Source organism: Aspergillus brasiliensis (genome assembly GCF_001889945.1).
Source record: "Aspergillus brasiliensis CBS 101740 unplaced genomic scaffold ASPBRscaffold_1, whole genome shotgun sequence".
In the NCBI taxonomy this organism is placed as follows: domain Eukaryota; kingdom Fungi; phylum Ascomycota; class Eurotiomycetes; order Eurotiales; family Aspergillaceae; genus Aspergillus; species Aspergillus brasiliensis.
In genome coordinates this window covers 1,140,352-1,167,993 of record NW_027137442.1, presented here as the reverse complement: position 1 = coordinate 1,167,993, position 27,642 = coordinate 1,140,352, and the positions used below count along the sequence as shown (strand labels likewise).

General features: G+C 50.6%; 11 protein-coding genes across 11 annotated transcripts; 3 read left to right on the top strand and 8 right to left on the bottom strand.

Moving 5' to 3' along the window:
• Positions 1-1,423: 1,423 nt before the first annotated feature.
• ASPBRDRAFT_50127 (inositol polyphosphate kinase KCS1) lies at positions 1,424-5,628 on the top strand (the record flags this gene model as incomplete). Its single annotated transcript, XM_067626485.1, has 2 exons — positions 1,424-3,618; positions 3,696-5,628. The coding sequence occupies 2 exons, from the start codon at positions 1,424-1,426 to the stop codon at positions 5,626-5,628; spliced, it is 4,128 nt and encodes a 1,375-aa protein (XP_067484424.1).
• Positions 5,629-6,459: 831 nt separating this feature from the next.
• ASPBRDRAFT_36382 (MFS transporter) lies at positions 6,460-9,087 on the top strand. The gene is made up of 3 exons (XM_067623492.1): positions 6,460-7,107; positions 7,176-8,097; positions 8,153-9,087. The coding sequence occupies exons 1-3, from the start codon at positions 6,842-6,844 to the stop codon at positions 8,813-8,815; spliced, it is 1,851 nt and encodes a 616-aa protein (XP_067484423.1). The 5' UTR covers positions 6,460-6,841; the 3' UTR covers positions 8,816-9,087.
• A 2,762-nt stretch (positions 9,088-11,849) lies between these two features.
• On the bottom strand, positions 11,850-12,792 carry ASPBRDRAFT_229615 (uncharacterized protein). Its single transcript, XM_067621997.1, has 3 exons — positions 12,325-12,792; positions 12,103-12,262; positions 11,850-11,932 (listed from the first exon to the last, which is right to left on the bottom strand). Exons 1-2 carry the CDS (start codon positions 12,620-12,622, stop codon positions 12,171-12,173), a joined length of 390 nt encoding a protein of 129 aa, XP_067484422.1. The 5' UTR covers positions 12,623-12,792; the 3' UTR covers positions 11,850-11,932; positions 12,103-12,170.
• On the bottom strand, positions 12,671-13,585 carry ASPBRDRAFT_36380 (uncharacterized protein). Its single transcript, XM_067623491.1, has one exon. The coding sequence runs from the start codon at positions 13,574-13,576 to the stop codon at positions 12,923-12,925; it is 654 nt and encodes a 217-aa protein (XP_067484421.1). The 5' UTR covers positions 13,577-13,585; the 3' UTR covers positions 12,671-12,922.
• Positions 13,503-13,998, bottom strand: ASPBRDRAFT_36379 (uncharacterized protein). The gene has a single exon (XM_067623490.1). The coding sequence runs from the start codon at positions 13,893-13,895 to the stop codon at positions 13,593-13,595; it is 303 nt and encodes a 100-aa protein (XP_067484420.1). The 5' UTR covers positions 13,896-13,998; the 3' UTR covers positions 13,503-13,592.
• A 1,243-nt stretch (positions 13,999-15,241) lies between these two features.
• ASPBRDRAFT_50124 (uncharacterized protein) lies at positions 15,242-16,759 on the bottom strand (the record flags this gene model as incomplete). Its single annotated transcript, XM_067626484.1, has 2 exons — positions 15,242-16,658; positions 16,746-16,759. The coding sequence occupies 2 exons, from the start codon at positions 16,757-16,759 to the stop codon at positions 15,242-15,244; spliced, it is 1,431 nt and encodes a 476-aa protein (XP_067484419.1).
• Positions 16,760-17,260: 501 nt separating this feature from the next.
• ASPBRDRAFT_36377 (uncharacterized protein) lies at positions 17,261-19,837 on the top strand. The gene has a single exon (XM_067623488.1). It carries the CDS (start codon positions 17,684-17,686, stop codon positions 19,382-19,384), a length of 1,701 nt encoding a protein of 566 aa, XP_067484418.1. The 5' UTR covers positions 17,261-17,683; the 3' UTR covers positions 19,385-19,837.
• A 327-nt stretch (positions 19,838-20,164) lies between these two features.
• On the bottom strand, positions 20,165-21,316 carry ASPBRDRAFT_24872 (uncharacterized protein; the record flags this gene model as incomplete). The annotated part of the gene is made up of 1 exon (XM_067622101.1): positions 20,165-21,316. One exon carries the CDS (start codon positions 21,314-21,316, stop codon positions 20,165-20,167), a length of 1,152 nt encoding a protein of 383 aa, XP_067484417.1.
• Positions 21,317-21,590: 274 nt separating this feature from the next.
• ASPBRDRAFT_190504 (uncharacterized protein) lies at positions 21,591-22,280 on the bottom strand (the record flags this gene model as incomplete). The annotated part of the gene is made up of 1 exon (XM_067620239.1): positions 21,591-22,280. The coding sequence occupies one exon, from the start codon at positions 22,278-22,280 to the stop codon at positions 21,591-21,593; it is 690 nt and encodes a 229-aa protein (XP_067484416.1).
• Positions 22,281-22,659: 379 nt separating this feature from the next.
• On the bottom strand, positions 22,660-23,283 carry ASPBRDRAFT_36374 (uncharacterized protein). Its single transcript, XM_067623487.1, has one exon. The coding sequence runs from the start codon at positions 23,138-23,140 to the stop codon at positions 22,943-22,945; it is 198 nt and encodes a 65-aa protein (XP_067484415.1). The 5' UTR covers positions 23,141-23,283; the 3' UTR covers positions 22,660-22,942.
• Positions 23,284-24,459: 1,176 nt separating this feature from the next.
• Positions 24,460-25,152, bottom strand: ASPBRDRAFT_654333 (LITAF-like zinc ribbon domain-containing protein; the record flags this gene model as incomplete). The annotated part of the gene is made up of 2 exons (XM_067628534.1): positions 24,460-24,803; positions 24,854-25,152. 2 exons carry the CDS (start codon positions 25,150-25,152, stop codon positions 24,641-24,643), a joined length of 462 nt encoding a protein of 153 aa, XP_067484414.1. The 3' UTR covers positions 24,460-24,640.
• Positions 25,153-27,642: the final 2,490 nt, after the last annotated feature.

Below are 27,642 nucleotides of genomic sequence, written 5' to 3'. Positions count from 1 at the left end.
TTTTTCCTAGAAGAGCGAGCAAGCACGTCACATGCGAACCGGCATCAATAGTCGCCCTTGTGCCAAGGGGAACTTTCAGCCGTTGGAATTGAGGTGTTGAACTATTAATGAACATTTGACCTTGACGTACTCCGTACTACTGGATGAACCAGGTGAATCAGGTGATTCAGTGGAATGTCGGGCTAGCAGACGCAGGGTGTTTCATCCACGGGAACATCTGGGTAGGATCTTGGGAATGACCTACTTTTGCTACAAATTCAGTCGAGAAGGGAAGAATCCAATAAATGACCGGAGCTTCACACCGTTGGGGAGATGGGAGAGGCATTTCCATTGTTAATTTTACGTATCAGATACTGAGATCTGTAAGTCGCCATTGGCTCGAATAATGTTCTCATCGGTATGAACGTCTCGGCGACTGGAACTCTGTTCGAGTTCCAGTGCCTTGGACTTGGCTTCGGGGAGGATCAGCAGTGGCTGAGAGTTCTAGAAAGTGAGGGTTTCTTTGTTTGAAACTCGGTTGTAAATCGACGGATGGAGAGATAGGCCCCATATCTGGACTAGTAGGACATGAGGCAGAGGAATAGTCCACTTTACTCCTTAGCTAGTTCACTATCTATCTAGTATCTACTCCGTAAAATACTAAGAAAAAAGGAGGAGGATTTGACTTTCCCCAAATTTGCTCGAACGAGGAGAGGCTCCACCCAAAGGCGGTGACGAGGATCCGCGTCATTTCTTCCGCGGTGAGCCAAACTGCTTCTCTTCCTTAGTTCCTCCTTCTTCTTCTTCCCTCTCCACTAGATCCATTCTGCTGCTGCCTGCTATTTGGGGAAATTAGGGAAAGAGGAAAAAAGAAGAAAGAAGAAAGAAAGACACACTACTGCTGCTGCTACTGCTGGTTGACGGAATGTAAGATACTTCCTGCTTACTACTGAAGAATCTAATTCTTTTACTCCCGAGCGTTTTCCCTTCCTATCAATTACCGGAATACTACGATCAGTTACTAACTAGTACTGCTGCTCACTAACGCACTAGTTGTTCCAGCCTCCATTTCCCGATCATCCTTACCAACCACGATAACACCTCTGGATTTAACCTGTCTGGTCTAAGCCGTCTGGACTCTGGAGAGGTTCTCAGCTTCCCCCTGCCCTTTCTCTCCCCCCGGCCCTGCAAACTAATTTCCAGCCTGTAAGATGCCCTTGCCCCGGAACGTGGCTGACGTTCCCTGATCTTCTCGATTGTCCCGGTTTTCTGAGTTTCTGTTGCCAGTGACGCCAGATCCGCCGCCTCCCCCCAATTTCCTATTTCCGCCTTCCTCGGTGAAACAACCACCCAACCCGTAACCTTCAGCCTAACAACGCTTTCTTCCTTCTCGGCTCCTTTCGACCCTGTCCTCCTTCCTGCAGCTCCGACCAATGTCCTCCCCATGTCAAGGCCTCCATCTGCGACTGAGAATACCCGGTCAGGACCCCTGGTGACACCTGCCGCGTCTGCCCAACATGATTGCTCCGACGGGCCTGATCGCCTTCACCAGAAGCAGCAGCGCCACCACGACGCTCGGAGCCAGCTCATCCACGACGACGTCGTTCAACAAGTTCCCTCCCCATCCCGCGCCGAATCCCCCACGGCTCGTCAATGGGCCACGCCCGTCTCGACTTTTGCTCTAAAAAGGCCTACCACCGTCCCTGTGGAACGGCTCTCCCGCCCTGATCGTTCGCATAGCCCTCAGCTGTCCGAGAGAGACAGCATCTTTGCGACCCATTACCTCCCTTCTGATACCGAACCGGCCGCCGTCACACCGCAAATTGCGCCCGTGCAAGATGTGCATAATGAGCCGCCCACTAGCCTGATACCTCCCCTCGAAGATGTTTCTTCCACTCCTACTCCGATTTCCCCTCACAAGGTCCTCCCTCCCCGTCCTACTCACGTCGGCCCTTCCCACATGGAAGTTGACGTTCGCAGGAAGCATCCATTAGGCTCTCCCTCGTTGCTTCCATCGGCAGTGCCGCATTCTACCCCCCTCCTGCCGGTGGACTCGGATGCGACCTTGGGGAAGCGTTCCGAGTTGCCCAGACGGGGCTCGCATACGTCAGTGTGGGAGAGCCTGCAACATCTTCGCAAATTTGCGCCGGACAATGCTGCGACGAAATCCGCCATCGCGGAGGACCCATCGCCTCCTCGGAGTCTTCTGTCCGCTTCTCTGAATGATGCTTCCTTGGCAACGTACCCCACCGCAACACGCTCACCTACCAAACAGTCTCCGGTCACCAACATCGAAGTCATCTCTCACGCATGGTCCGGACAACAGGACGGCCCACGTGTGACAAAGCCCGAGCGAAGCTCGAGTCGGGGCCGCCGTGGCAGAGTAGAGCAGTCCATCGAGGCCAATCTGGCCAATGCGGAGCCGACCTCTCATGTGCGCAGCCGCAAGTCAAGCCACTATCTGGGCCTGTTTAAAGAAAATACCACGTCACCAGATCGCAAACGCAAGGAAGAGCGCGCGGGTCGACTGGATGAGCTGCCAGAATCACACGACAAGCAGCAATTGACGGCTCATTCAGAACCTCGCTACTCGGTCGAACGCCGTGACTCGCATTCGCATATTCCCTCCGCGTCTGACGAGACGGGTCTGACAGGTTCTAAGAGCCTTTCGCATCTTTCTATTGCTGACGCCCCCCTGTTCACCCCAGGCCCCGAAAGCGAATCTGAGTCGCAGATGCCAACGGATAATGTGATTAAGTCCCAGCCTAGGGCCTTACCTCGCAGTCTGCTGGAGGAGATCCGCAACTTCCATCTGACCCCTGGGGGAGGTCATGGCAGCTCGTTTTCACGGAGTATTCCGACCCAATATGCGGAACGAAATCGAGATTACTTCTCGAAGGCACCCGAGTCTCATCTCAATGTTGAGTCACATCTTTCTCCATCGGATTCAGGCGCAGAGCAACGCCGTGGGTCGGGGCAGTTCGAGGAAGAGGAAGATGAGCTGATCTCGTCTGCTGTCTATTTCCCACACGAGCGCGTCACACTCTCTGAGGAAGTCGATCAAGTTCAACCGTTTACGGATGGCCAAGATATCGTGGAACCCGTTGATACCTCGACAGCGCAGAGTAGTCACGTTTTGGTGCCAAAGAGACAAGTTGTTCCTGAGGAGCAAGAAGCTAATCATGTGGACATATCCCTGCGATCTAAGAATGATAGTAGAATCCTACACGGCGACCTGCAAGGCAGGCAAGATGCTCCCATAGAAAAGCTTAATGAAGAGTCTCTTCGCTCCATACCCGAGCGCGCCGCTGAATATTCAACCGAATCCGAATTTGCGTCTGCCGATGAAAGCGGCATGTCTGTTCGTGATGAAGAGTCCAGCGTGACGGATGAGGCTGAAGTGACGCCGACAGCCACCCCAACTCAGCGCTCCCGCCTGACCCGTCCGCGTCACAAGCAGGAATCGGCTGGTCCGCTCGGGGCTGTGGAATTGAAGCCATATCGCCATCAGGTTGGGGGTCACACCACTGTGTTTCGGTTTTCCCGTCGCGCTGTTTGCAAGCAACTGAACAACCGGGAAAACGAGTTTTATGAGCGCATTGAGCGCAGACATCCTGAGATGCTGATGTTTCTGCCCAGGTACGTATAGCCGTTAAGCAGTTTTTTTCTTTCCTGCAGAGCCGAGCCAATTTCGTGTTGGCTAACTTTCCCGCTAGATACATTGGCGTTCTGAATGTCACCTTCTCAAAAACGCCCAAGCGCTCGAAGACCCCCGCGAGCCAAGGCAATGCGATAAACTCTACCAATAGTGTAGAGAATGACGGATCGGCCGCCGCAGATGCTCGCAGCCCCGCTAAGAATGAGACCGAACCGCAACGCATTTTCAGCCAGAAGCAGGTGACCGGCATCATCCCTCAAGTCATCCTCGAGAACAATCGCCATATAATCCCAGCGGATCTTTTCTCCCGCGGCCAGCGTCCAAGGACTGCTGACGGTTCGATATCAGCTAATAAGCGTTTCCCCGGGGTTTTTGGGCCGTCGCGAGACGATGAGGCGCAGAGCTGCCTTCTGGAGGGGCCGCAGACCCTGAAGAAAAAGCAATGGGGTGCCACCACCGTGAACCGGAAGCTGCAAGAGCAAGTTCTGCGTGAGGTCTTCAGTCCACCTGCTGTGCACCATCACCGTCGCCATGCCCGAGGCCATCTCAATCTACCAAGGACATCATCCGATGGCATTGAAATCCGGCGGAGGGCTAACCTATCTGAAGATCATACCGCCAGCAGCCGCAGAATGGCACCTGACGAACCCGAACCCACACAGTCAGGGGCCATCGATATCAACAGGCAGGCAAATGACGGGCCGGGTCTGTCGTCTTCAGCCTCTACGGCACTGGATGCGAGCCACAATCGTCTCGAGAAAGTTCGGACCGAGGAATCTCCTCAGCGTGCCAGCTCATTGTCTAGGACCCGGCAGGTGAGGCGGCGCCGCTCTGGGAGCGGGTTACAAAGACGGGGAAGCATGGTTTCTGGACAGCCGGGAGGCGATCTGTTGTTCTTTGATGATGAAGGTTACGGCGGTGATAAGGAAGACGGGATATTCTCCATGGAGGGTGATAACCCGGCCCGTCCGCCATCCCATCCCGCTACGAGTTCTTCACTCCCAGAAGCCCCCAAAGTTCTAGGTGCGGACTTTGTGCAGCTGGATGGCCGCACGGGTAGCAATGCCCCCCTCCGGTCCCCAGTGCGACCCGCCGCCAAGGACGTTGATGATGCGCAACTTCCTTCTAATCCCAAGGAGGCCCAGACCAGGAAAGATGATCGAGTGCAATTCTTTCTTTTGCTGGAGGATCTCACTGCGGGCATGAACAAGCCTTGCGTCTTGGACCTCAAGATGGGAACTCGCCAGTATGGAATCGAAGCCAATGAGAAGAAACGGAAATCACAGAGACGCAAGTGTCAATCGACGACGTCCCAGCAACTAGGCGTTCGTCTATGCGGCATGCAGACGTGGAATGTAAAAAAGCAAGAGTACTCCTTCGAAGACAAGTACTTCGGACGAGACTTGAAATCTGGGCGTGAGTTCCAGGATGCTCTGACCCGCTTTCTCTACGATGGTGCAAGTTACCGAAGTGTGGCGAAAAAGATCCCCGCCATTCTCGAAAAGCTGGCCAAGCTGGAGAACATGATCCGGAGGCTTAAGCGTTATCGCTTGTATGCCAGCAGTCTTCTGATTCTTTATGATGGCGACCCCCTGAACCTAGACAAAGCGTCCCAGAATAATGGCCCCTCTGGCTCGGCCAGCATGCGAGACAATCTACAACGCCAGGTCTCAGATGATGGGTACTCGGACGTGCAGTTGAAGATCGTCGATTTTGCTAATTGCGTTACGGGCGAAGATGGAATATCGCCTAGTGCTCCCTGCCCCCCGCAGCATCCAGATGATATTGATCGTGGCTATCTCCGGGGCCTACGAACTCTCAGAATGTACTTCCAGCGCATTCTGAAGCAGATTACCGAGGACGATTACGTTGAAAGAGGAGAAGGGGAGGCGATTGCGCTTGGCTCACAGCACACTAGTCGCGATGACTCGTCTCAGCGCTATTGGGACGAGAATGTTCTGGAGACTGACCCTGGCGAGGTTAGCTTCTAGGTCTGGTGCCTCCGTCTCTCACGCCTGGGCTAGGAGGTCCTTTGTATTTTGTTTTTATCCCTGCTATCTGCTCCCTCTTTTCAACCCTCTTTGCTTTTAAGCCGGAGCTATTGGGGATGCTTTTGTCCCTAATGTCTACATGGCAAGATCTTCTTGCATTTGCGGCATATGGCATCACACTTGCATACCAAAAGAACACAGCAGGCGTTTGGCTCTTTCCATCTAGCGGGGCCCTCGCTCTACGATGATGGAGTAGATGGAGGACATTACAACTTGTTTCTCGGCAACATACATTACGATATTGACGAACGATCATGGCATGATGCTCACCACAGACGCCTTAACTATCCATGCCGGGTGCATAATAGAAGGTTTCTGCATGGGGGCCACTACATTCTCATGGCGTGTATGAAACTGATTTTCTTTTTCTTGATTTGGTCTTCCCCCTCCCTGGGGCTGCGCCTATTTTTCTTCCTTTCAGCTTTCTTATTCTTTCTCGGACATGTGTTATTGATTATACCTCCTGGGGACTAGTCCGATTCCCGGGGACTTTTTAATCCGTGCTTTTTTCCAGCTTCTTTCCACAGAGTGTTATTCGGTAGTTGCGTTTGTGTGTACATACCTATGGGCGCTGAGCTTAGACCGGAGCAGGAGAATTGAATATCTGTAATGATTGATATAAATGCTGCCGTAGACTTTGCAGAGTAACAAACCAGTATGACGGTGCGATATCCGCCCAAGGCCTTCAGGCATCAAACCACGTGAGGGAGGCGATAAGCGGTGTGGTTATCGCCTCGCGGCTTATTATCTAATCGCAGCTTGGCTCATCGCCTCGTCAGTCAGTCAAGTCAGCAGCCCATCTCCGCATTCCCTTCTCCTCACACATCTCAGGGGTTTGCTGGTTCCCAGTCTGAATGCCTGGGAGGTCTTATTTGATGTCGTGAAGACCTATGGTTCTTCTTTCTCTCCCTTTTACTCGTGTTGATTGATCTTTCTGATTTGCTGCCTTCTGATTTCCGTTTGCGGAGGACTAGTTTGCGGAGAGCTGAAAGGCAGGTCCCTCTTGCCAGGCACGCTGTTATCTTGTTCCTGGTTGGACCCAAGACGCTGTACCCAGGCAGTTACTGTCCGTTTGAACCCCTTCGCAGAGCCATAATCTGCGGATACCCAGTCCCATCCAAATCACGCTATCACGACCGAAGAGGGTGACACTATGACGCCATCCCGTGATAAGCCAGATCCAGCTATCGACAAGCGGGATTTCGATGCTCATCGCCCGTTATTAGATGATGCGGACGTTGAGGTGGACGAGCAGCACCGAGGACACCTACGGTCACGGCCAGGGTCGAGTTTCTCGGCCACCAACAATGATGACGGTCTCCTGAATGATGTTGTCGACGAGATCCTAGAAAGGGATAGGAAGAAGATGGCTAGGGAAGTGGTGCGGGTTAGCAGTTTTGCGTGGGGAGTTATCAGCTGGTAAGATCTCTTGTGCGTAGAGAACCCTCTCGGTGGATGAATTGGCTAATCATGATTATGGTCATCAGCCTTGGAGCTGGCAGCATTACCGCTTTCTCGCTATACGGACCCCTATTACTTACTCGCCTCCACTACACCCAACTCCGGGTCAATGCTGTCGCAATTGCCGCGGAGGTCGCGATGTACCTACCTGTTCCGCTTTTTGGATATCTTTGTGATCGGTACAGCCCATCTCCGCTGGCTCTATTCTCTGGATTCGTGTTTGGGGCTGGTTACCTTCTGGCCGCACTGGCCTTTAAGAGTGGACCACCTCCTGATGCAGGTGGCGAGGGCTGGCCATTCTGGGTAATGGTTGTGGCTTTCATTGCCATTGGCGTTGCTACGAGTTGTATGTACTTGGCTGCGGTCGCAACATGCGCCAAGAACTTTGGCAGAGGTAAGCATAAGGGAATAATGCTTGCTGTTCCTATCGCGGGATTTGGCCTCAGTGGCATGTGGCAAAGTCAAGTGGGAACGTACTTCTTGTGTGACCGACTTGAGGATGGTACTCGTGGTGATGTCAATGTGTACAAATACTTCTTATTCCTCGCGATCCTGTTGTTCTGTATTGGTGTCATTGGCACCTTCGCCCTCAGGATCGTGGATGAGAACGAAGACAAGTACATTGATGAGGCGGTAGAGGAATTGGAGCGGAGTGGTCTTCTCGAGGAGAGCGAGTTCTTCCGGCCCAGGAATGATGATAGAACCGCTTATGGGACGTTTTCGCAGGCCGACGACGGCACCGGATCCGATGGGGATCAAACTTTGACACTCTCTGAAGAGGAGCGCGAAGCAGCACGGCTTGAAAAGGAGAGGGAAGAAGAGGAGCGCCGGAAGAAGAACTGGCTGCTGAACTATGAGACGAGGATCTTCCTCCAGGACAAGTCGATGTGGTGGCTTGCCATTGGCTTCTTCCTGGTCACTGGACCAGGAGAGGCGTATATCAATAACGTATGTTGCTCTCAGTCACTGCGCCATGAGGACTTCTGACTGACTCGCTCTCTAGCTGGGCACTATTGTCCAATCGTTGACTCCTGTGTCAAACCTTTCAGGCGCTTCGTCCCCTGCAGGCCTGCCATCTACTCATGTCAGCACCATCGCGCTGACCTCAACTATTGCCCGACTTCTCACCGGCTCCCTTTCCGATCTCTTCGCCCCGCCAGCAACCCATCTCTTCCCTGGTCCTCTGGAAAGTAGTCGCCCTGCCTCCATCACATCGACGACCAATCGCACCACCTTCACCCGTCTCGCATTCCTTCTCCCCTCTGCTTTCCTCCTCTCCATTGGCTACCTCCTTCTTTCCTCCCCGATTCCCCTCCACTATCCCGGTTTCACCCACCTCACCACAGCCCTGATCGGTGTCGGCTACGGCAGTGCCTTTTCCCTTGTCCCCATCATCATCTCTGTCGTCTGGGGCGTTGAGAACTTCGCTACCAACTGGGGTATCGTCGCCATGGTTCCAGCCGCCGGGGCAGCTGCCTGGGGATTAGTCTATTCGAAAGGATACCAGGACGCCATGGATGACGGAAACGGCACGAATGACGGCCAATGTCATGGCTGGAGGTGCTTTGGGTTCTGGGCCGTGGGATGTACGGTAAGCGTTTGGATAGCTATTGGCGCTTGGTTGATTGCGTGGAGGTATTGGAGACGACGAGGAGTTGTTGTTTAGTTTCTATAGAACTGTCTTTTCCTCAACGTACATTATTCGGGGTTTTGCTGGGTATATTGTTAAGCTGTTTTTGGATATCTACATTATATTAGCCTCTCGCTTCATTTCCTTTCTTCTCAACATTAGCCTTTATATGAGGCGGAGCAACTACCCCCCCGGACAAGTATTGTGACTTCAGCGGGGGTTCTCGGGTCGTTCATTTACCATACCATACACCATTTATGTACACACGTACGTCTTATCTGGCTACTAAATAAATAGAATGTTGTTGGATTATTCATTCATACTATTTGTGTATTCATTGCATAGCCCTGCGTGGCTTCGAGATGAAGTGATTAACTAATTGGCACAGTCAATCACGATCGTATGCATCATGTCTTGATTACGTCAAAGATCGCTTCTTCACGATTGAACTCTATACTAAACTCAATACACTGGCTGTCAGGGTCTATGTTATTTCTTCTGAAGGTTATATCTCGGAAAGCTTGATTGTAACAAATACTGTGTGCTCATTCGTATCGGAAAGGCAAGTATCTGATAGGACAAGAAACATGCATCTACTGTAAGTGGTGGCAGCACAGCTAAGTGATCATTTACTATTATCTCTAACATACATAAGACAAGCAAGCTAGATCAGGTAACATAGTAGCAAAGAGTTTCGATCAAGGCTGTGAATTGATATGCCTCGAAGGTTGTTTGTCCTGAAGTGAAAAAGATATAAACACAGAAGGTGATCAGAAATATCCATGCATGATAATAGTCTGATGAGATATATCGTAATTCCAATCCCTGCGCAATAAATACTCTCACCATTCCTCTGAAGCACGATGACAGATACAGCACAGGGAGAAGTACGAAAGAGGGGAACCAGCACCACGTGGCTTGTCCCTTCTGTACCCGGATCGCGCATGATGAGATGGTCGATGTTCGAAGTTCAAAGCGAGGCAAATGATCATGGAAAGTATAATGCGGCTCGATCCGACTCCGTTCATTGGCATCCACATCAAGTGTCATAGTGCTGCATTTGGAACTGCGCTTGGGGCTACATTCGAGGCTCCGCTCGACTTGATGCAGTTAGCGCAGCCACTCGCCTTTTGCACTCTATGGTGGCTTCCCCTTCGAGGAAACAAATCTTGGAAGATATGAGCCCGCTGTTTGTACCGTGCGGACTCTTCTTATCATAATCTAGATGTAGTTAGTTAGTCTTTGTACATTCTGCACGGATGGTGGTCATTAGCACATACCTGCGGGTGAATCGCAAAGTGGACAGGGAGCTCCTCGATTGGCTTTTGCGTGATAGATATCGTTGGAAACCATCTTGGCCATTATGCTCTCATTGCAGCTAAGTCCACCTGGGTCACTCCAGAAGACCTTGGTCTTTTCATGGCATTCATGCTTTGATTTGAGTGGAACCGAGCATGCTGGGGACTTTTGGGGGTGTTAGGTAGTTCGTGGGACGAGACGTAAATGGTAGTCGTTTCACGCAACTTCGCATTGTATCGTGACTCATATGAAGGTTTGATGTTGCTCAATCAGCTGATGAGTACAGGTTGTTTATTGTGTATGATAGAAAGAAACACCGAGGGTGAGATAGTATGCAAGGTCGAACAGCATGGGGTGTATGGTGGACGGGATTGAAGGGTGAGCTTGAAAATACATTGTCCGTTGCTCTCTTCAAGTGGCTGGAGGCGTGTTTCCCTTATGAGATGACCGGTGGGCAAAGCAGGGTTGTAGACGATATGCCCAGGTTTGGATTAATTCCGGAGATAGTAAGGCTTTCTGGTTGTGCTCATAGATGGTGTCAGTTCCACAAGGTCAGTCGAATCCATGAATAGTATGGACATCCATGGGTTGGTTGATCGAGACTCGTAATGAGGTCTTGAAGCCTGCGGGTTCCTAGCATCGTCATAAGAAACTTCCACTGCCAGTGGTAACAACCCATTCGATGTCGATTTCTGCTCTGGATACTTGAGATATAGACGCTACATATCCACACAAGTTTGCGAGCTCTCTCATCAATTGGCAACTCGGATCTGAGAAGGAACCATTGTTCTCACTGATGGTAATAGTGAGTAAAGGCCTAACAGGTATATGATGAAATATAGGCTTGATATATGTGGCTGCGAAGGCAACAGGCGGATTTCGATCATCATCGGTTCTGTCAGACATTTTGAATCCATTTGTGGCTGTGATCATTCAACGGCATTATCATTTCCGGAGTGTACCCGGGAAGAGCCCATGTAACTGCTATGGTCGCGACGACACATTAGTGTCACTGAACGCCTATAGATCTCCCGCAGGACAAGGATCAGGGGGTAGACTCACAGAAAGATAAGTCGCTCGAAGGTTCGCCGATGGCTCGAATTTGTGACAGCCGGAGATCGCAATGCCATTACCTCTAGTCCTGGCCAATGGAGGCATCACATCTGTAGATTTTGATCTTGTCACGAGTGGCTTTGGTGTTTGTTCAGAAGTAGACGTGTCAAATTCCTCTTCAATGCTGACCTCAGACACACTTGAAGAGGCATGGAGAGGCTCTGTAGAAGCGCTCACCAACGGCTGGTTAATATCATCGGAATCGATTTGTACGGATCATCTCATCCATCCATCCAACGAGTGTGCACACAGCATGGAGTAGTGTCCACGAGGAAGCTGGTTGGTAGTAGCTGTTCGTGCTCTGTATGTATATTGCTTCGGTTATCCCTTGAGCCTTCTGAGCCAGGCCAATCAACAGCAAACGGACCCGTGATGCCTTTGAAGCCGAGCATCGTGAAGTTCATTCCTCTCTCTCAAGGGGTACATGCGGTGCATCTGGCAATTCTCCTCAAGGTCACCTTCACCTTCACCCACGACCTTCGTCCTCGTTCACCGCATCACTCATGATTGAGGTGCTTCAATTGACAATCATGTATCGCTGGTATCTTAGCCCCTGTCCATCACCCCTCTGGTCCAAAGGCCGACTGCCAGAGAGAGGCTATGAGTCATGTCTCGGGTTCCCCTTGCAGTCTATCGTCGCTGCTCTGGTATTCAGCGGTATAGTAGCCCGACGGTCCGATTCGATTCAGGCATCTCCAAACGGCACTCGCGTTGCAGTGCAAATCGTGTATATTCAACCATCTAACAACCTCCAGACAAAATCGTTAGCAAGAATGGCCCTAATAAGGTACAAGAGTAATGAATGACGTACGAACCTCACTCGACAACCTCCCTAACCTCCAATCATGCTTGCAGTAGAAATACGCGTGATAGGTAGAACTCCCGAACCGAGTTTATAACAGAGGGATTACCATCAGACTTCCCCAGCAGTGGCTCCGGAGTGCACCCCTTCGCGTGCGGAGCCGAACCGCCATATTCTTCAGAAGACATTATTGGCGTCCATAACTCGCATCGGCCGTCGGGATGATTCCACTTCCGTGAGCATATGTTCTTTCCACTGGTCAATATCGACTAAAAGAGAAATAGTTGGTCTTTGGTCTCCTTAATGGGATTGTGAGGGAACATGGGACAACTGAGGAGGAATTGAGTAAGGCAACTCATAAGGAAAAGGAAAGGCGTTGAGGGAATGAAGAAAGATAGTGAGAGTGAAGAGGAAAGAGTGTAAGAAATCCACGTTGAGAGACAGTATATCGATATATTGTATACGTATATAAGGAGACAGAGATGGATATAGATGGAAGATGGGGGGAATGAAGATGGGGAAGGAGGCTGTGTGCAGATAGGAAGATGGTAAAGAAAGGATGAAGAGGATGAGAGGGGAGGAAGCAATATAAGTAGCCTGGAGGAGGGGATGCTGACAACATGTGACATGGAGTTGTCTCGAGTACAGAATGCAGAGTAGGCCAGGGTGAGGTGAAACACGGGAAGTAGGAAGAGAGATGGATTGGCTAGATGTCCCGTCTCTGAAGGTTATGAGGACTTGGGTTGTACAACCACTCAGGGATTATCATATCACATTAGGTATCCATACAGCTAGATAGAAAGTGCAGCCCAGGCAGCAGCTGAAGTAGGTAGTAGTACAACAAACATTGCTGGTGCATCATGAGAGAATTTTCCCAATTTGAAACTTTTCAAAAAGTCAATATCGCAGCGCAGTGGTATCAGGCCATCTTAACGCTTCATCCATTCGCTGTCTTCTTCCAACCACGCTTCAAAGTTCTTCAGGCCCGGATGCATTTTCCTGAGGCCCTGAATATCTGCTCCGTAGCCATGATCGTAAAACCAATTGAACATGAGCCGCAAATCAGTGACCATCCACATCAGTAAATAACAGACCACCCGGAACGTGGTTGGCATCGCCTCGCCCGTCTTCGCCTTGAACTTCTTCTGCATCTGTTCGAATGTCAGGTCATCTCCGGCGAGAGAGAGACACCGATTCTTGTAGCTCTGCGGCTCGAGAAGAGCCTTGGCCGCAAACACCCCGATATCGCTGACTGCAATGCACTGCAGCGGTTTGCCCTGCAGGTAGGCATCCCAGGCGGTGGCGCTCACTTTGCCTATGAAGCTCGGGACCAGGTTTTCGAAGAAGAATACCGGACGGAGAACAGTCCATGTCATGGCCCCATCCTTGGTTTGCTCGAACAGATGGTGTTCGATGTGATGTTTGCTGAGGAAATGAGGGATATTGGTTGGGTTGTCGGTGGAGGCATCACCACCGCGATCGACGGAGCTGTATACGAAATGCCCGACGTCTTGCTTGATGGATTCGTCGATCAAGGCTTTACCTTGGATCTCTTCTTTGTTTACATTTTGACCTTTTGCCATCGGGGTCTGTCTTGCGTTAATTCTTCCTGCCGCGGGGGTTGGAAGGCACATAGTTGGATACTACCTGAACGCTAAAGACACCAGAGATTGGCCGAGTGGCGAGTTTCTTCGCATTTTCGAAGATCTCCGACGGATGATCAAGGTCGCCCTGAACTAGCTTAATTTTGGGAGACTTTCCGGCAAGCTTCTGCGACGTTCCTGACTGCGGGTTGCGGGTCACGGCAAGGATCTCAACGTCTGCGTCCTGCGCCAGCAGAGCGTTGATGACCGCACCACCTTGTTTGCCAGTGGCTCCGGTGATAAGTAGAGCGGTTGCCATGATTGAAGGATGAATCAGAGTAATTGTCAGTCTTCTGTTATCCAGGGGTAGGTGCTAGAAAAACTGCTGTAGACAGCTTTCCATGGCGATACGCATAAGGCCGGTCGATCTCCCGAATCTGTCATGTTGAGGTCATTGGGTGGCCGCACACGGAAATGCCTTGCGCACCTGACTACTGACTATTGAGGCCACCAATAGTCAGTTGACTATCTGAACAATGGGCTGGTTGCATGGTCTGTCTGAGTCATCAGACGGTCACTCAGTTTCTCTGTTCTACTAACTAACTATACTTCTCTTCTGGCCTTCACCCATTCTTGGGTCAGTCCCGCGATGGGGAAAAGTTACGTTACGCAAGGCTGCAGGCAAACCGTAACATTACCACCCCCGACCCACCTGCAAAACAGAGAAAACAGAGAAAAAAAAGAGGACAGAAGAAAGTTGAGGGATATAATTACTGCCAGCAGCAATGATGATACTGCCGAGACATCCAACTCCATCGAATTTTCAAGGCAAAGTTATACAGGGCTAGTCTAGAACCCACTAGCAAAGTATGTACCTCAGCGGATCGACATGGAGAAGCCGCCAGTGTCCGAGGTTATAACGTAATACCCCGCAGAGGAGCGAGGATGTTAAAATGTTGTGATCCATCTAGACCCCCTTTCTTGCCCCAATGCAGTAAAGTCTCCCTCCGACCCGTGACCTGCTGAGTTGGTGACCCGCATGCAAACTAACGAGGAGAAAGCTCCCTGATGGCATAATCTATTGAAGGGCGGTCATATGAACATAAAAGGATTTGGATTCTTTCGTGGCCGAAAGGTCCGAGTTGACTGGGTGGCGCTAAACCGGTTGGGGATGACAAACAGAATTGGGCAGATCACGACACTCGCTCAAAACGGCTTAGCCTGGGGGATGATGCAGTTGCGGTGGAACTTGCATTCTGTTTCCACTTTTAACCACTTCACCTTCAGGCTTCAACCTTCCCCAAGAGTATCACAAATGACTGATCCCCGGATCCATCCATCCAACCACAGCAGATGGCATTACGTACGGGAAATGCTTCCATTCCTCCTTTCCCCCACAACATTACGTACCGCTCAATCACCTCATTGTTGCTCGGTGCAAGCAAGGAGCTTCTAGGGAGTAGGGACAAGGGAACGGACGGACTGACTGTCTCGCTGCTTGGTCTTGGTTGGAGATCGGACGAGAGGAAACGGTATACGGAGTACTGATGTTGCTAATTATGAATCTTGATAGTCCTCTGAAATGAACAGACAGACTGGTTTTTTATTAAGGGAAAAATTATGTCTTCACTATATACATGCAGTGAGACCCATTGACAAAACTTTTTAATTCACATGCTCGCTTGCTGTCTCAGTTGCCTCTCGTGGGCAATTCAAACAGATGCTTTGCGATCCGGGGTATTTTCGGGTTGCTGACAATGGGAAAGATTCCATAAACGGGGCAAACTTTTCCTGAACCAAGCGGCGTCTCCAATCTCCGGGACGCTCAATCTCCTCGCCCATATCACTGCGGTCGAATTGATACTCCTGGCTATTCCTCCGACTTTGTGGATAGACACCTCGTCGACTAGGCTTGAAGGGCAACGGTAAGGGTGACTTGGCCCTCTGCTGCTGCAAGCGTTTGCGAGACCGCTGCAGCTTATCTAGCCCTCGCGCAATTTCATCTTTGTTTTCCTTCAACTCTTCACTGAACTGAAAGCCAAAGATGGGATTCACGTGTTCAGGGTCGTCCTCAGGATACGCGTAGTGATAGTTGTAGTCCCGCTGGTGTCTATCCTCACGCCGGATCTCCGCTTCCGTGCGAGGCCGCTGCGGAATCAAGTGGACGAGGTTGCACACATAGAGAGGGAAGTCGTTGGGCGAGAGACGGAAAAACAAGCGCCCGGTATCGTTGGGATCAATGCGCGACTGGTCTCGTTGTCGAAGGGTGTCACGGGCGTGGTGGAAGCTGATGGGGTTGGTACGGGTGGCAGCCTTCTGATTCGACTGCTTTCCAGATGCCAGGGTCCCCGCCGAGTACTCGAAAAATTGACGGGGGTCCCTTTCCCCCTCGTAGATGACCAGTTGCATGCCCTTCAACTTTAACCGATCCAGTTCCAGGAGCCCACCATCCCAGAAGGTGTCCCTCCAGGTCTGCTCAGCATAACGGAAGTGGACATCAATTGCGATAGTAGACAAGCCGTGGAATGCCAGACTGATCAAAGAGAGGGTTTCGTTCCATTCGGCCAGATGTGTCTCTACGCTCTGTACCAATGGGATCCGGATTCTGAGATGGGCGATGGAGGAGACCTGCCATGCTTTCAGGCAATAGGTGAAGTTGGCAAAGCTGCCAAGTTCTTGGGTGAAAAAGGTGGCTCGACGATAGGGGAAGTGCCTTGCCTCTTCGTATACCTGACGACAGGTGCGAAGGAAGCCGAGACTAAGCGCTGGGTTCCTTTCCAGGGATTGAGGGCAAGGATAATGCCCGGAGGCTATGAGTGGGCCATGGCCGACGTAGATGTCACGACTGACTGTTTGACCTTGTTTCGTCTGACATCCCAGATGTGAACAGAAGCCATCCCAGCTATTTCGATTCGTCTGATCGGCCATGAACTGTCGCCGGGCTTGGTGCCAGCACTTGTCGACCGGACACCAGACCGGAATGGCCTTGCGTTGGATTTCACAGACCTCGTTATCGTCAAACACCGCCTTATAGATAAGGATCCGGATCTCCGCCGGTAACGATAAGAGGTGTCGCTTGGGGCTTTAATTGAGGAATGATGTTAGCAACAACATGATTAAGAAGTAAATTTGTTGGGGAACAGCCCCAGGGAAATAACAATGAGCATACCGATCTGGTTCCATGGCACGTCGAGGGTATGTGGGAAATGTCATCGTGAGGTACGAAGGATACTATACCTTCGGCCAAACAGTATGGACGGGGAAGGGGTTCAGGATGATATAGATACTACAACACTAAAGCTACCCAAGCCAGGGGCACAGTATTAAAGAAATTGGAAGAGAAACCACAAACCAGCGGTCAACGAGAAAGCCATTTGGCGCAGTGAATACCCTGAACCAGTTGCAGGAACCAGCCATTATTTATACAATTTCTGACATAATGAATTGGATCTATTAGGGAAGTAAGAAGAGCAAAAAATGACGCGATGATCCCATTGTGCAGCCACGCGGAACTGGAACCCAAAGGCGGTGGGTATTTTTGGTATCCACCCCCGCTTCCAAACACCGCCGTTCTATTACTAGTAACGTTAGTACTAGTCTAGTCACGGGTATAGTAAGTATTGACCCATCGTCCCCCCAATGCCAATCATTGCCCTCCCCCAGATGCACACTAACCCCGTAGCTCGTGCACCACAAGTCGCACTATCGTTCTATCCCTCGAACTACAGTCGTCGGTCGCTATCTCAGCCCTTCTCCTAGACAGGGGTCGATGGCTAGCTGGCTGCTCAGCCTCGTCGCGGGTGGTGAGGGTGTAGTGAACAGCCACAATGGTCTCCCTCCATCTTCGAGATAAGGACCATGGACCATGAGGTATAAAGGCGTCATCTAGAACGTCTGGATGATGGGAATTAATAGACTTCTAAGCTTAAAAGTTATCTTATATATTTGCTAGAGTTTTATCTCTTTCTTTTCTTGCTCTGCTTGCTGTCGGATGACTCAAGAAGCGCTTCCACTTAACCACTAACTAGTCCTCTATTGCATACCCGTCCTGCCCTCAAGTATACCCAACCGGCCCTTACTGCACATCCAGCACATACTACTATCAGGATGTCATGCCATCTCTCCGACATCATCAAACTCCACCCCGATGACGAGCCCTACTGCGCTGGCTGGGCCCCCTCGAAAGGCCGTCGCTGCAATAACCGCACCAATGCCAGAAACCGTCTACAAGCAGGGTCCCTTCTTGACCAAGGGACCCGCTTGCTTAAGGCTGGCCGATGTATCGATCACATCCTCGAGGACTTGGCGCCTCTCGTCCTCTGCACAAGTTATCATCAGAATCAAGCTGTTGGGTTAACTGATAAATGGATCTCTCGAGTTGATAAATACGTGGCTGGATCTCGGTCTACTCCAAGGAGCTCGCCTAGTACCTCGATTCCTCGGCGGTCGCCGTCACCAAGGATGCGTAATCAGTCAAGTATGGAAGACCGACTTGCGGAACTCGAAAGGAAGATGCAAGAGACCCTTCGTAAGGCGGAGAAAGCACAGCAGGAGAAAGAACGGGCCGAGAGAGAGGCGGAGCGGACCAGACGAGATACCGAAAATATGGTTAGAAGGAGTGCGGCTATGGGATATGCCCGCGGACAGGAAGAAGCGAGAAGAAGAAGAAGCTCCCCTACTGTCGAGACCGAGACCACTACTGTGGAGCACAACGAGGCATATGGGATCCAGAGGAACTCGGTGTCCAGTGGCTCGCTATCCTCACGGACACAGGAGGCTGCTAGTGGACGAAGTGCCGAAACGACCTTGCAGGTCAACACGTCTACCAGCACGAACTTGCAAGTACGCAGAAGCACTCTTATTCGCACGACCTGGGTACAGACGGGAGGTGATGCCCCGGCTTCTCCTCCCACTCAAACTGGGCGACCTGCTGCTACTCCGCGCTCTCTACGCAGAGTAGTCGAGTCCAGCGAGGTACTAGTTACCCAACCCCCTGCCCAGCGAAGCAACAACAATACTCCCTCCATCACAAGAAGAGCCATCGCCTCTCCCAGCGCAGAACCAGAGACTGCCAGCACCACCACCACCACAAACACAGCATCCAGTACCGAAGAACCGCCTTCATCTACAAACACCCAGGAATCGACACCTACAGAAACCACCACCTCCTCTACCATCATCCCAGCTCCTCAAACCCCAACAGCCTCTCCATCAAACGACGAAGAAGAACTTCACTCTACTCCCACAGACATCTCAGAACCCACAGCCCAGACTACCTCTACTCCTCCCTCCACTACCCAACACCAACACCCCTCCACTTCCCCATCAACACCCCCAACACCCTCTCCATCAACCAACGAAGAAGAACCTCACTCTACACCCACAGACACCCCAGAAACCACAGCCCAGACACAGACACAGACTACATCTACCTCTCCCTCCACCTCCACCTCTCAACAAAGCCTACTACCCACTCCCCCATCAACACCCCCAACGCCCTCTCCTCCCATCCCACGCACAATCTCAAAATTCGGTATCACCCGCCAGCCCATCGAAGGCGACTGCTGCATCTGCATCTGCCCTCTAGAAGAAGAGGAGGAGCACAACCACCACGTCCCCAACAACAGCAGCAGCAGCAGCAGCAGCAGCAGCAGCAGGATCAGCCGCAACACAAACAATTCCCCCCTCGTCTGGTGCCAGAAAAAATGCGGAAACAACTTCCACGGCGAGTGTATGGATCGATGGCTTGCCTCGTCAATTGACGGGGGCCGGCGGGGGAGTTGTCCTATGTGTCGGTGGAAGTGGTAGTTGTCTTTCTTACTTTCCTTTTTTCTCCTTGATATGTTGTTTGCTGGGTCGTATGGGATGGATGGAGTTTGGGATATATCCTTGTGGGTTCCTTTGTTGTTGATTGTAATGAGTTATGATATATGATTTTTTTGGTTTGATTTGATGTGATGTGATATCCTTGGTTGTGGTTGTTGGTTTTTAGTTGATTGATTTTGGGTGCTTGGTGTTTAGGGGTAATATTTTGATGACTAGTAGCTTGTTAGTTCTTTCTTTTTATGAATTAGGGTGTGTCTTGATGTTTATGTGCATGGTATTATGAGATCTAAGTTCGTAGGAGGATACTACTGTCGGCATATGGTGAACCGCTTCATTTACTAATTGATTCACTGTTACTTACGTAGTATTCTTATTATGGTCTACAAAATATGGGGCGGGAATAGGTTGGATTTAAATAATTGAACGTTCCATGTGCAATAACCATAACTATAACCAAACACTGACAATTTCGTTCAACTGTACTGTCAAATGCTTTTCAACCAATAACTCAAGGTGAATCACCAAATCCCATTCTCAGGCTGTCATTCAGCCTGTCACTGACTTTATCGCCATCACTTTCGTATAGAAGAACCCGAAAGATAATCGATCAACAGTGAAACAGAACGCATGCATACATAGATATCATGTTTGTGTGTGTATATATGTAGTAGTATAACCAAATCAACAAGAACCGAAATATTGACTTCAATGGTAAATGCTCATCATGCCATCAAATCTCCTTAAGTTACCACTCATGTGTTATCACCATCCGCCATGGTGATCACGGTTCAGACCCTGAGTCGGGCCCCAGTACTGCCTGGAATAGCTCCTGTTGTAACGTTCAGGATATTGCGAGGGCGGGGACTGGAGGATCGTATTCAACACATCGTGGCGCGGCAAGTTGTACTCTCGGCGGACGCTGAACGCGTCGAACGGGCTATACTGCGTATAGTTGGTCCGAAGGGGTTTGCGTGGTGCGGGTGGTGGAGAAGAATAGTTTGGAGGTACGATCAGATGACAAGGTGTGCAAGGAAGCAGTGTCGAGTTCAGGTGCCGGGGGTTAGGCGGAGTCGTGACACCACTGGATCGGTAGGCCGGTGCCGGCTCGCCCTGATTCCCGGTCGTGGTCAATCGGGGTGTGGCCTTGAGGTAGCCCGGCTGTTGACTAGGTGGTGGGCTATTCAGGTCGGACACACGCAATGGGGCTTCCCTTGGTCGTTGGGCCCGATGTGGCGAAACGAAAGGGGGGCCAAGGGGACGAGGCGATTTGACCTGCTCGGGCTCGGTTTCGGAGTCACTCTCATACCACGTTTGGTTTAAGCCAGGAACATCCCCGTAGTTCTCTTGCTCTGGGCTGCGGATAGGCGTGGAAGGAGAGCGATGAGCACGAATGTGTTCTGTTGAATTCATCAGGTAATTTTCACAGCCTTTCAGTTCTTCCATCATGTTGATCATTGGGTGGATCTCTGGTTCAGAACTAGCCAGGTCCCTGATCTTCAGTGTTTGGCTGGCAGAATTTGGTTTTGGTGCCGGGGTTGGGGTCTCCTGCCGTGGCGGTTGGTTCACATGCACGAAGCTGTCAAAACAATCATCAGGAGATGTGTTCTTCTCATTCAGACACATCTCCATATAGCTGTGCACTATAGGGACGCCTGCATTCAGACCCTCCAGGACGACATAGTCGGAATCGGAAGAGTTTGAAGAGTTGGTTTCCCCCTTGGAGAGCTTTCCCTCACATGGCCGACACTGGTAAGAGGGACTTTTCGGCAGAAGGTCATGGACATTGGTGACCTTGTGGCCAGGTGGATTCTTGGTGCCCTCGCGCATTGCATTCATCATCTCAACACAGATATCAAGAGTGAAGTTCGCAATATGGCCGCAGTCAGGGTTGTTGTGGAAGGTGTACTGGCACATAACGTTTTGCTTGGGATCTGAGGTAAATTTGGCTTGTATATGATGCGTTGGAAAATTAGGAGCAGATGGAGATGTTTCAAAAAGTTGCATACACAGGGATTCCAAGGTGGCTTATATGCCTGCAATGTGTAGGAGACGACAAAGTGAGATGATAATAGCATGATTGTTCTTGTATAGATTCCGAATAACAAGCCACAACGTTGTCGGTATTTGGCGATAAACCGTACGGCATATTTCTCACTTGACGGTTCACATTGATGGGACAATTCGAACATCAATCATCTTCCAATTCTGCATCCAAGTCTTCCAGATACTTGACCCCGGAATCCAACAGCCACCACGCGGCCAATTCATGAACAAACCGAAGCACTGGGTTTTCCAGTGGCAGTGTGGCGCGCTCTGTTTCATCCACCTTTGTCCACATCGCAGTTTCACTGGCGAACACAACGTCCTTGTCCTCGTCCCAGCATCGAATCACCAATCGCCCATCCACTCCTTTGTAAGTCATCCCGAACTCGACTTTGTCTGCGGTCCGGTCTAGGACACGGTAGATTCCGCAGATAATATCCCCCTTGTTGAAATCCAGCGAATCAATATGCGACGTATGGAACGTTGGGCGTTTTGCGGCTGGACTGATCAGCCACAGCATATAGCATTGGGGGAAATGTGCGAAAGCAGTCATATTGCGACGCAAGAGAATGGTCAGGATTTCAGCATCTTTCTGACGAGGGAGCAGCTGGCGAGGCACCCGGCGGCTAGCTCGATCGTGGAGAGCATAGTATTCCGGCGTGTAGACTTCGGAAGGAATCGTGGAGATGGTGGAAGAAACCGATTTGGAGAGTGTTCCGCAATGTTTCTCATACTGTATCCGGTTCTTGAGACAACGGTGGAGGAAAGTCAAGTAAGTGATGGTGCTGAGGGAAGCAGCCAGCACAAAGGATGAAACAGAGAAGAAGGATGGCATGCTAACGACGGGCGCCTAAGGCTGCTTCCGTGTAACCAGCGGCAGATTATGGGGGAATAGATGAGACTTATGGAAGCATGCGCTTTTCGTATTTCTCCAGCTTCAGGCGCATTTGTCTATCTTTAAGAGAACGGGAGCTTTCCTACGAACCTTATTTCGTGCTGATGACGATTAACCGAATACGAGGTCGGTGGCCATCTGGTCCACTTGCAGTCCCATCATTGGCGCAAGTGCTGGTCCCATGCGGAAGTGGCCCAGCCTCGCCGTGGCAGCTCTTTCATAGTAGGCCATGCACTCAAATTCGTCCATAGCAAGCTACCTTCTATCGAGAGCGACATACAATGTCCTAGATTTTCGAGTACCATCCAGTTGAAGTCATTAAAAGTATGTATTCAGTATATCCTTTCTTCCCTATGCCAACAGTCCAAGCAAACCATTAAATCAACGCAATCCGTCAGCGCCCAGATCCACCAAAAGCACGAGCGGGTATCCTTGACGGACGGACAATAAGGCACATAAAGATGAAGAGAACGTGCGTATCAGTCGTTGTACCGACGTAGCCAGCCCGAAATGGTATCGTCCAGTCCTCCTTCCTCCTTTTCCTCCTCCGCCGCCGCCAATAGGTTCGTATCACAGCATCATCGGTCGGATCAGTCCGAGGCTCAAGCTTCGACCTCATATGACTGTTTTGCTGCTTTCCGTGCCATGCATTTTCGGTAGACGAAGAGCGCGATGATTCCCACGGCCACGATAAAAACGATACAGAAGACCAGGACCACACCGGGGTTCTCGCCGGCCCAGTTGCTTCGCTTGATCACTTGGTGTCGTGCTTCAACAGCAAGGAGGTCGATAGCGGCCATGATCTACTTCCTATTAGCCTACAACACAGAATCAGAATCCCCTCAGAGCATGTGCAACTCACGAATAATCGGCCGCGCAGATCCAGTAAACGGGAGCTGAACAAGAGAGACTGAGGATGCCCACGACTCCTGCGAGAACAACGGCACGGGAAGCAGAGATGATATGACACGAGGAGGATAAAGAGAAAAGGGAAGAGCTGGACGGGCGGTTGAACAACCCTGGTTACTGGTAGGACTGGCTGCATCGGGAGCAGCGGAAGGTCATGACAGCAAGGATCCCAATGACGTGAAGGAGGGCACATGCATGCAACGGTGGAAGGGTTGGTCCACGAAGCTTATTTCTGACAGAAGGGCAACTTGATAAGCCGAAGGGTCAATCAACACACAACCACTCGGGATGAAGCCATTCGAAGCAGTCAATTAGCGAGACAGCACTTCGGACAAGGAGGTGTGTCTTCTCCCCCACCTTCAGTTACACAGAAGCCATTTGCAACCACCAACGCCCCTTCCTGACGCTTCATCCCCAAGCTGCATGCCATTGAACGCACATCGTGATGGTTGACCATAAGGAACAGTCATGAAATCAATTGTGATCAAGGTTTGGCGATCCGCTCGTCCCGCTGGCGTCACCACTCAGTCACGGCCATGGTTCTCTACCACCACCCGGCCTCCCGATTCGTGCCCGGCTGCAGTGGATGCGGGATAAATGAGTCGTGGACAGGAGAATCGAGGATTCATCCATAAGCGAGAGCTCTGGCTTTGTTGATAGAAATTCAAAAGAGCAGGCCCCTTCTCGTGTTCGTTGGAGGCACTTCTTTGACGTCATACATCTGGTCCGCGCTCTTATCTAATCGGCCCTTTCAAAGCATTGCTGACGCAATGAGACATGGAATTACTACTCGCTGGGCTTGCGAGAGCCAAAGGACCCTCCCGGAAATAATGTCCTTGAACACCAACCGCTCGATACTGTAGAAAATCCAGGGTCCAGCCATTAGGGCTGAATTGAATTGTCCCCACTTGGGTCCAGTTGTCGTATGCGGCCTATCACGGCCGATTAGCCGGTCCCGCAAAAGATGATCAGCAGTTCGAGATATTTATTAGCACTAGAGAGGGCGAGAGCTTGCGACCGCCTCAGGGATTGCCCAATAAGGTACTTGTCCTTGAGCCATGGATATCCCGCGTATAGAATGTCGTGTTCTTTTACCACATGGAAGTATACTTGGAGGTAGTAACTGCTTGGTCAAAGCCCTTCGGCCATATGTATAGCTTCAAATCGATCAAAGCTGTTGATATTTAAAAGGTAGAATGGAAGATTGGAGCCCTTCTAAGAAACTGCATTAGGGTATGAATATCCCGCATGGGTAAGGCACCAGACATATGTACCTTGGCGCAGTTTTTAGAAAGCTAAATGTTCGCCAGTCGTCACAACAGTATGGTGAAAATATCAGTGGTATCACATAAAACACGCAAAAAGGCAAAGGCAACAGCAAAAGAACCGCATCACTTCGGCCCATTCCGATGCACATCCGTCCGTCCACTGTTATGCCATGTAGCCAACAAGACACCACAATTTCCACAGTAATGACACTGGTCTTTTAGCGACGACATCATATATGGAATACATCCTAGACACAAGCAGCAGCAGAGTACTGCAGCCCAAGCACTAAGGACATTATTAGCCTGGTTCCAGCCCGGTGAAACACGTGCACATACTGAGTTGAACTGCCCGTTTCGGCCTCAACGCGAGTCATTTTCCGCTGACCGCAAGCCGGACAATCGACGGGTGCGGGCGTTTTCTGCAAGGCATACAGCGGAGTCGGAGTATTATAGCCGCTCGGGTGTTGCGAGCCTGCGTAGAAGGTCTGCTGGGGCTGGTGCGGTTGGATTTCAGGCGTCTGTTCCGTGGGAGGTTGCGTGTACGTAGGAGCCTCTCTGGAGGGAAGCTCGTGAGTTTCGGCCTGTTGTTCCTCGTGGTCAGGAACTGCTGCTGTCAGAGTTAGCGGAGTACACATGCATTACCTCGGATGAACGCACGAGGGTTTGCCTTTTCAGCCATTGTATCAGTACCACTCTGTACTATTTCAGGGGGATTGTGTCTAGATTATGCTTCTTAATAAGCGTCTTCAGCAAACGTGTAGCTTAGAGCAGAATAATTCAGTCCTTTGCATCCGCGAGCGCATTCTTATAGTTGTACTTATTAAAATAGAGACTCAAAGCCTCGTCTGAGCCAATGCCTAGAATTATTTGTGGAACGCATCGCTGGCCACCTGAATACGAGCGAATTTAGTTTGCTTGTGCTCCAGTGACCCCTGAGATGAGACATACATCGATCATTTGGGGGAAAAGAGATCCACGCGATTGGCGGGGGATGAAGTGGCCGTTGGGCTGCCGGGACGAGGCTGAGATTGCGCCTAACTAGGCAAACTCCATCTGGGGAAACACTCGCACGCGAATGGTCCAAGTAGGGGCGGGGGCGTCTAGGCATTCCTTCGTTGCTATGACTTCAAGGCAGTGCTCCTGATCTGCGGTGTACAGGTAGCCTTGAGGCAGGGTAATGTGAAAACTACGAGGGGCGCTGCCACAGCCAAGATTGTACCAAAGTGAGTCCAAGAATGACGGGCGCAATCCTTCATTTTAATTTGACTTCTGAAACTTGGCGAGGTCATGAGTTGCTATAACTGGAATGCTTCTGACGTACTCCGTAGTTTTTCGATATTTCTCTGTGAGGTCTTTAAACTTTCGAACGTTGGATAACCTCATGATTGGTACCCTGTATGATTATTTGATTCTCCCATTCGTTTGCGGGTGTTTGTCCTCACATCATGCGCTTATTTGGTTTGGGGGCCATTTGCTAGGGGGTTTCAACAAGAACAAAGCTGCACCCATAACGTTGCAGTGAATAACAAACTAGTTGATTAGTGAAAGGCTCCTGCCATTACTCATCGGAAGCTAATTGCTCATGATCGACACTTGCCTTTCCCTTTGATTTCAACTCTCCCTCCATCAACACCCCAACTATGTTTGCGCTTCAACCCCTCTGGTTCAAAGGCATCAAGATGGATTTTATTCTCGATTCTTTTCATCACTGTATATATAACTTGACGTCTTAGTTGCTTAAAACACCGTTACTGGGGTCCACCGAGTTGACTCCAATGAGACGCGGTTCCATGCCTTGAAAGACGACGCTTTACCTGTCGGTTGACGATGCTCTAGCAAAGCTCACTCGGATTGACCTGCCGGGGTATGTAGTATCTCCCTGTTTACTCAGCTATGTAGTTGATCTTTTTTGGCTGGTGAGAAAACTTGTGCTGACTGCGACCGTGATTTCAATACAGCCTGACCACAGAAGATGTCATGGCATCCGGCCTGCCGCTGGAGCAATCTCGCGTCCCGTGAACCAAGTACGTTTCATAACGGGCGACGACTTATTTCGCAGACTCGGTCAGATGTTCGTCACTGGCCGGTTGGGCCCTGCGTGTATGGGTTGTGTCCGGGTGTTGGGTATTCTTAGAATAAGCTCGGAAGGGAAAGCTCTTTGAGCATACCCGTTGTATGCTTTACCTCAAAGACTTGGACGAGTTCGGTCTCTCTACTTGACCTTTTAGGTAGGCATTTGACCCTTATTTTCTGAGCTGAAGGTGCGGATTATGGGTTTCCTGGTCTAATAATTGAATAGGTGGTGTGGGCTATTTCGCAATGTCTAGATCGATCTCGGATCTTGCTGTTGAATAAAACTATCCCTGTATTCCAGATATTCCTAGGTTGCTATAATGATATGGGTCACTGCGACTTCAACGTCGATACTCCCTGCTTTTCTTATGTTATGGTATGGCCCTTTGCAAGATCAGCTCAGGTAGTGGTTGCGTGTCTTTACGCTCTCCAGGCGCATCCTCTCCCTACACTTCGATGTTTAATACAACACAGGGGATCTGAGAAATCTGCTTGGATAACAACAAGATAAAAATGGAGAAATTTCGCACATGCGGTGAGGTATACATACTCATCGGTCGTATATGAGCCTTCTGCAATAGTGTTGATCTCCCACACTTCTAGTCCCATGCGAGCTCCCTGCTTACCGTCGGCCGAAGACACGAAGAAAGACAATCAAACAGACAGTGTAGTCGATGTTTCTACCAGTTAATCCGATATCTCCGATGCATGGTGACTATATGCCGATCGTGTTTGTGGTTTAGATTAGTCAACATCATCCTCCGAGCATCGATGATATCATCCCATATGAGCAATTGTTCTGCAAGCACAATTGCTGCTGTGGCCATCATTCTGTTCACGACGGCTTAATAAATCAACAGCCTTACATGACCGTCAACATGAAAATAGATCGGCGAAGTTGGGTGGGGAGGGGCACTTCATTTGGACAGCAGGAATATGTCCGACAACATCAGTACGAGCCGATCGTCGCTCAAGATCTCTTACAGTATCAGCTTCGGCATCCACCGACCGACCGAGCGTCCGAAAAATCTGGGAGTCCTGCCCTCGGGGGT

Bases quoted from the DNA above. Each gene is read 5' to 3' on its own strand.
- ASPBRDRAFT_36377 (XM_067623488.1), top strand. From the start codon at position 17,684: ATGTCATGCCATCTCTCCGACATCATCAAACTCCACCCCGATGACGAG.
- ASPBRDRAFT_36380 (XM_067623491.1), bottom strand. From the start codon at position 13,576: ATGGCAAAAGGTCAAAATGTAAACAAAGAAGAGATCCAAGGTAAAGCC.
- ASPBRDRAFT_229615 (XM_067621997.1), bottom strand. From the start codon at position 12,622: ATGTCACATGTTGTCAGCATCCCCTCCTCCAGGCTACTTATATTGCTT. The intron at 12,263-12,324 runs GTTGTCCCATGT...TTTCTCTTTTAG, and splicing joins CCTTACTCAATTCCTCCTCA to TCGATATTGACCAGTGGAAA.
- ASPBRDRAFT_36382 (XM_067623492.1), top strand. From the start codon at position 6,842: ATGACGCCATCCCGTGATAAGCCAGATCCAGCTATCGACAAGCGGGAT. The intron at 7,108-7,175 runs GTAAGATCTCTT...TATGGTCATCAG, and splicing joins GCGTGGGGAGTTATCAGCTG to CCTTGGAGCTGGCAGCATTA. The intron at 8,098-8,152 runs GTATGTTGCTCT...CTCGCTCTCTAG, and splicing joins GAGAGGCGTATATCAATAAC to CTGGGCACTATTGTCCAATC.
- ASPBRDRAFT_36379 (XM_067623490.1), bottom strand. From the start codon at position 13,895: ATGGCAACCGCTCTACTTATCACCGGAGCCACTGGCAAACAAGGTGGT.
- ASPBRDRAFT_36374 (XM_067623487.1), bottom strand. From the start codon at position 23,140: ATGGCCGCTATCGACCTCCTTGCTGTTGAAGCACGACACCAAGTGATC.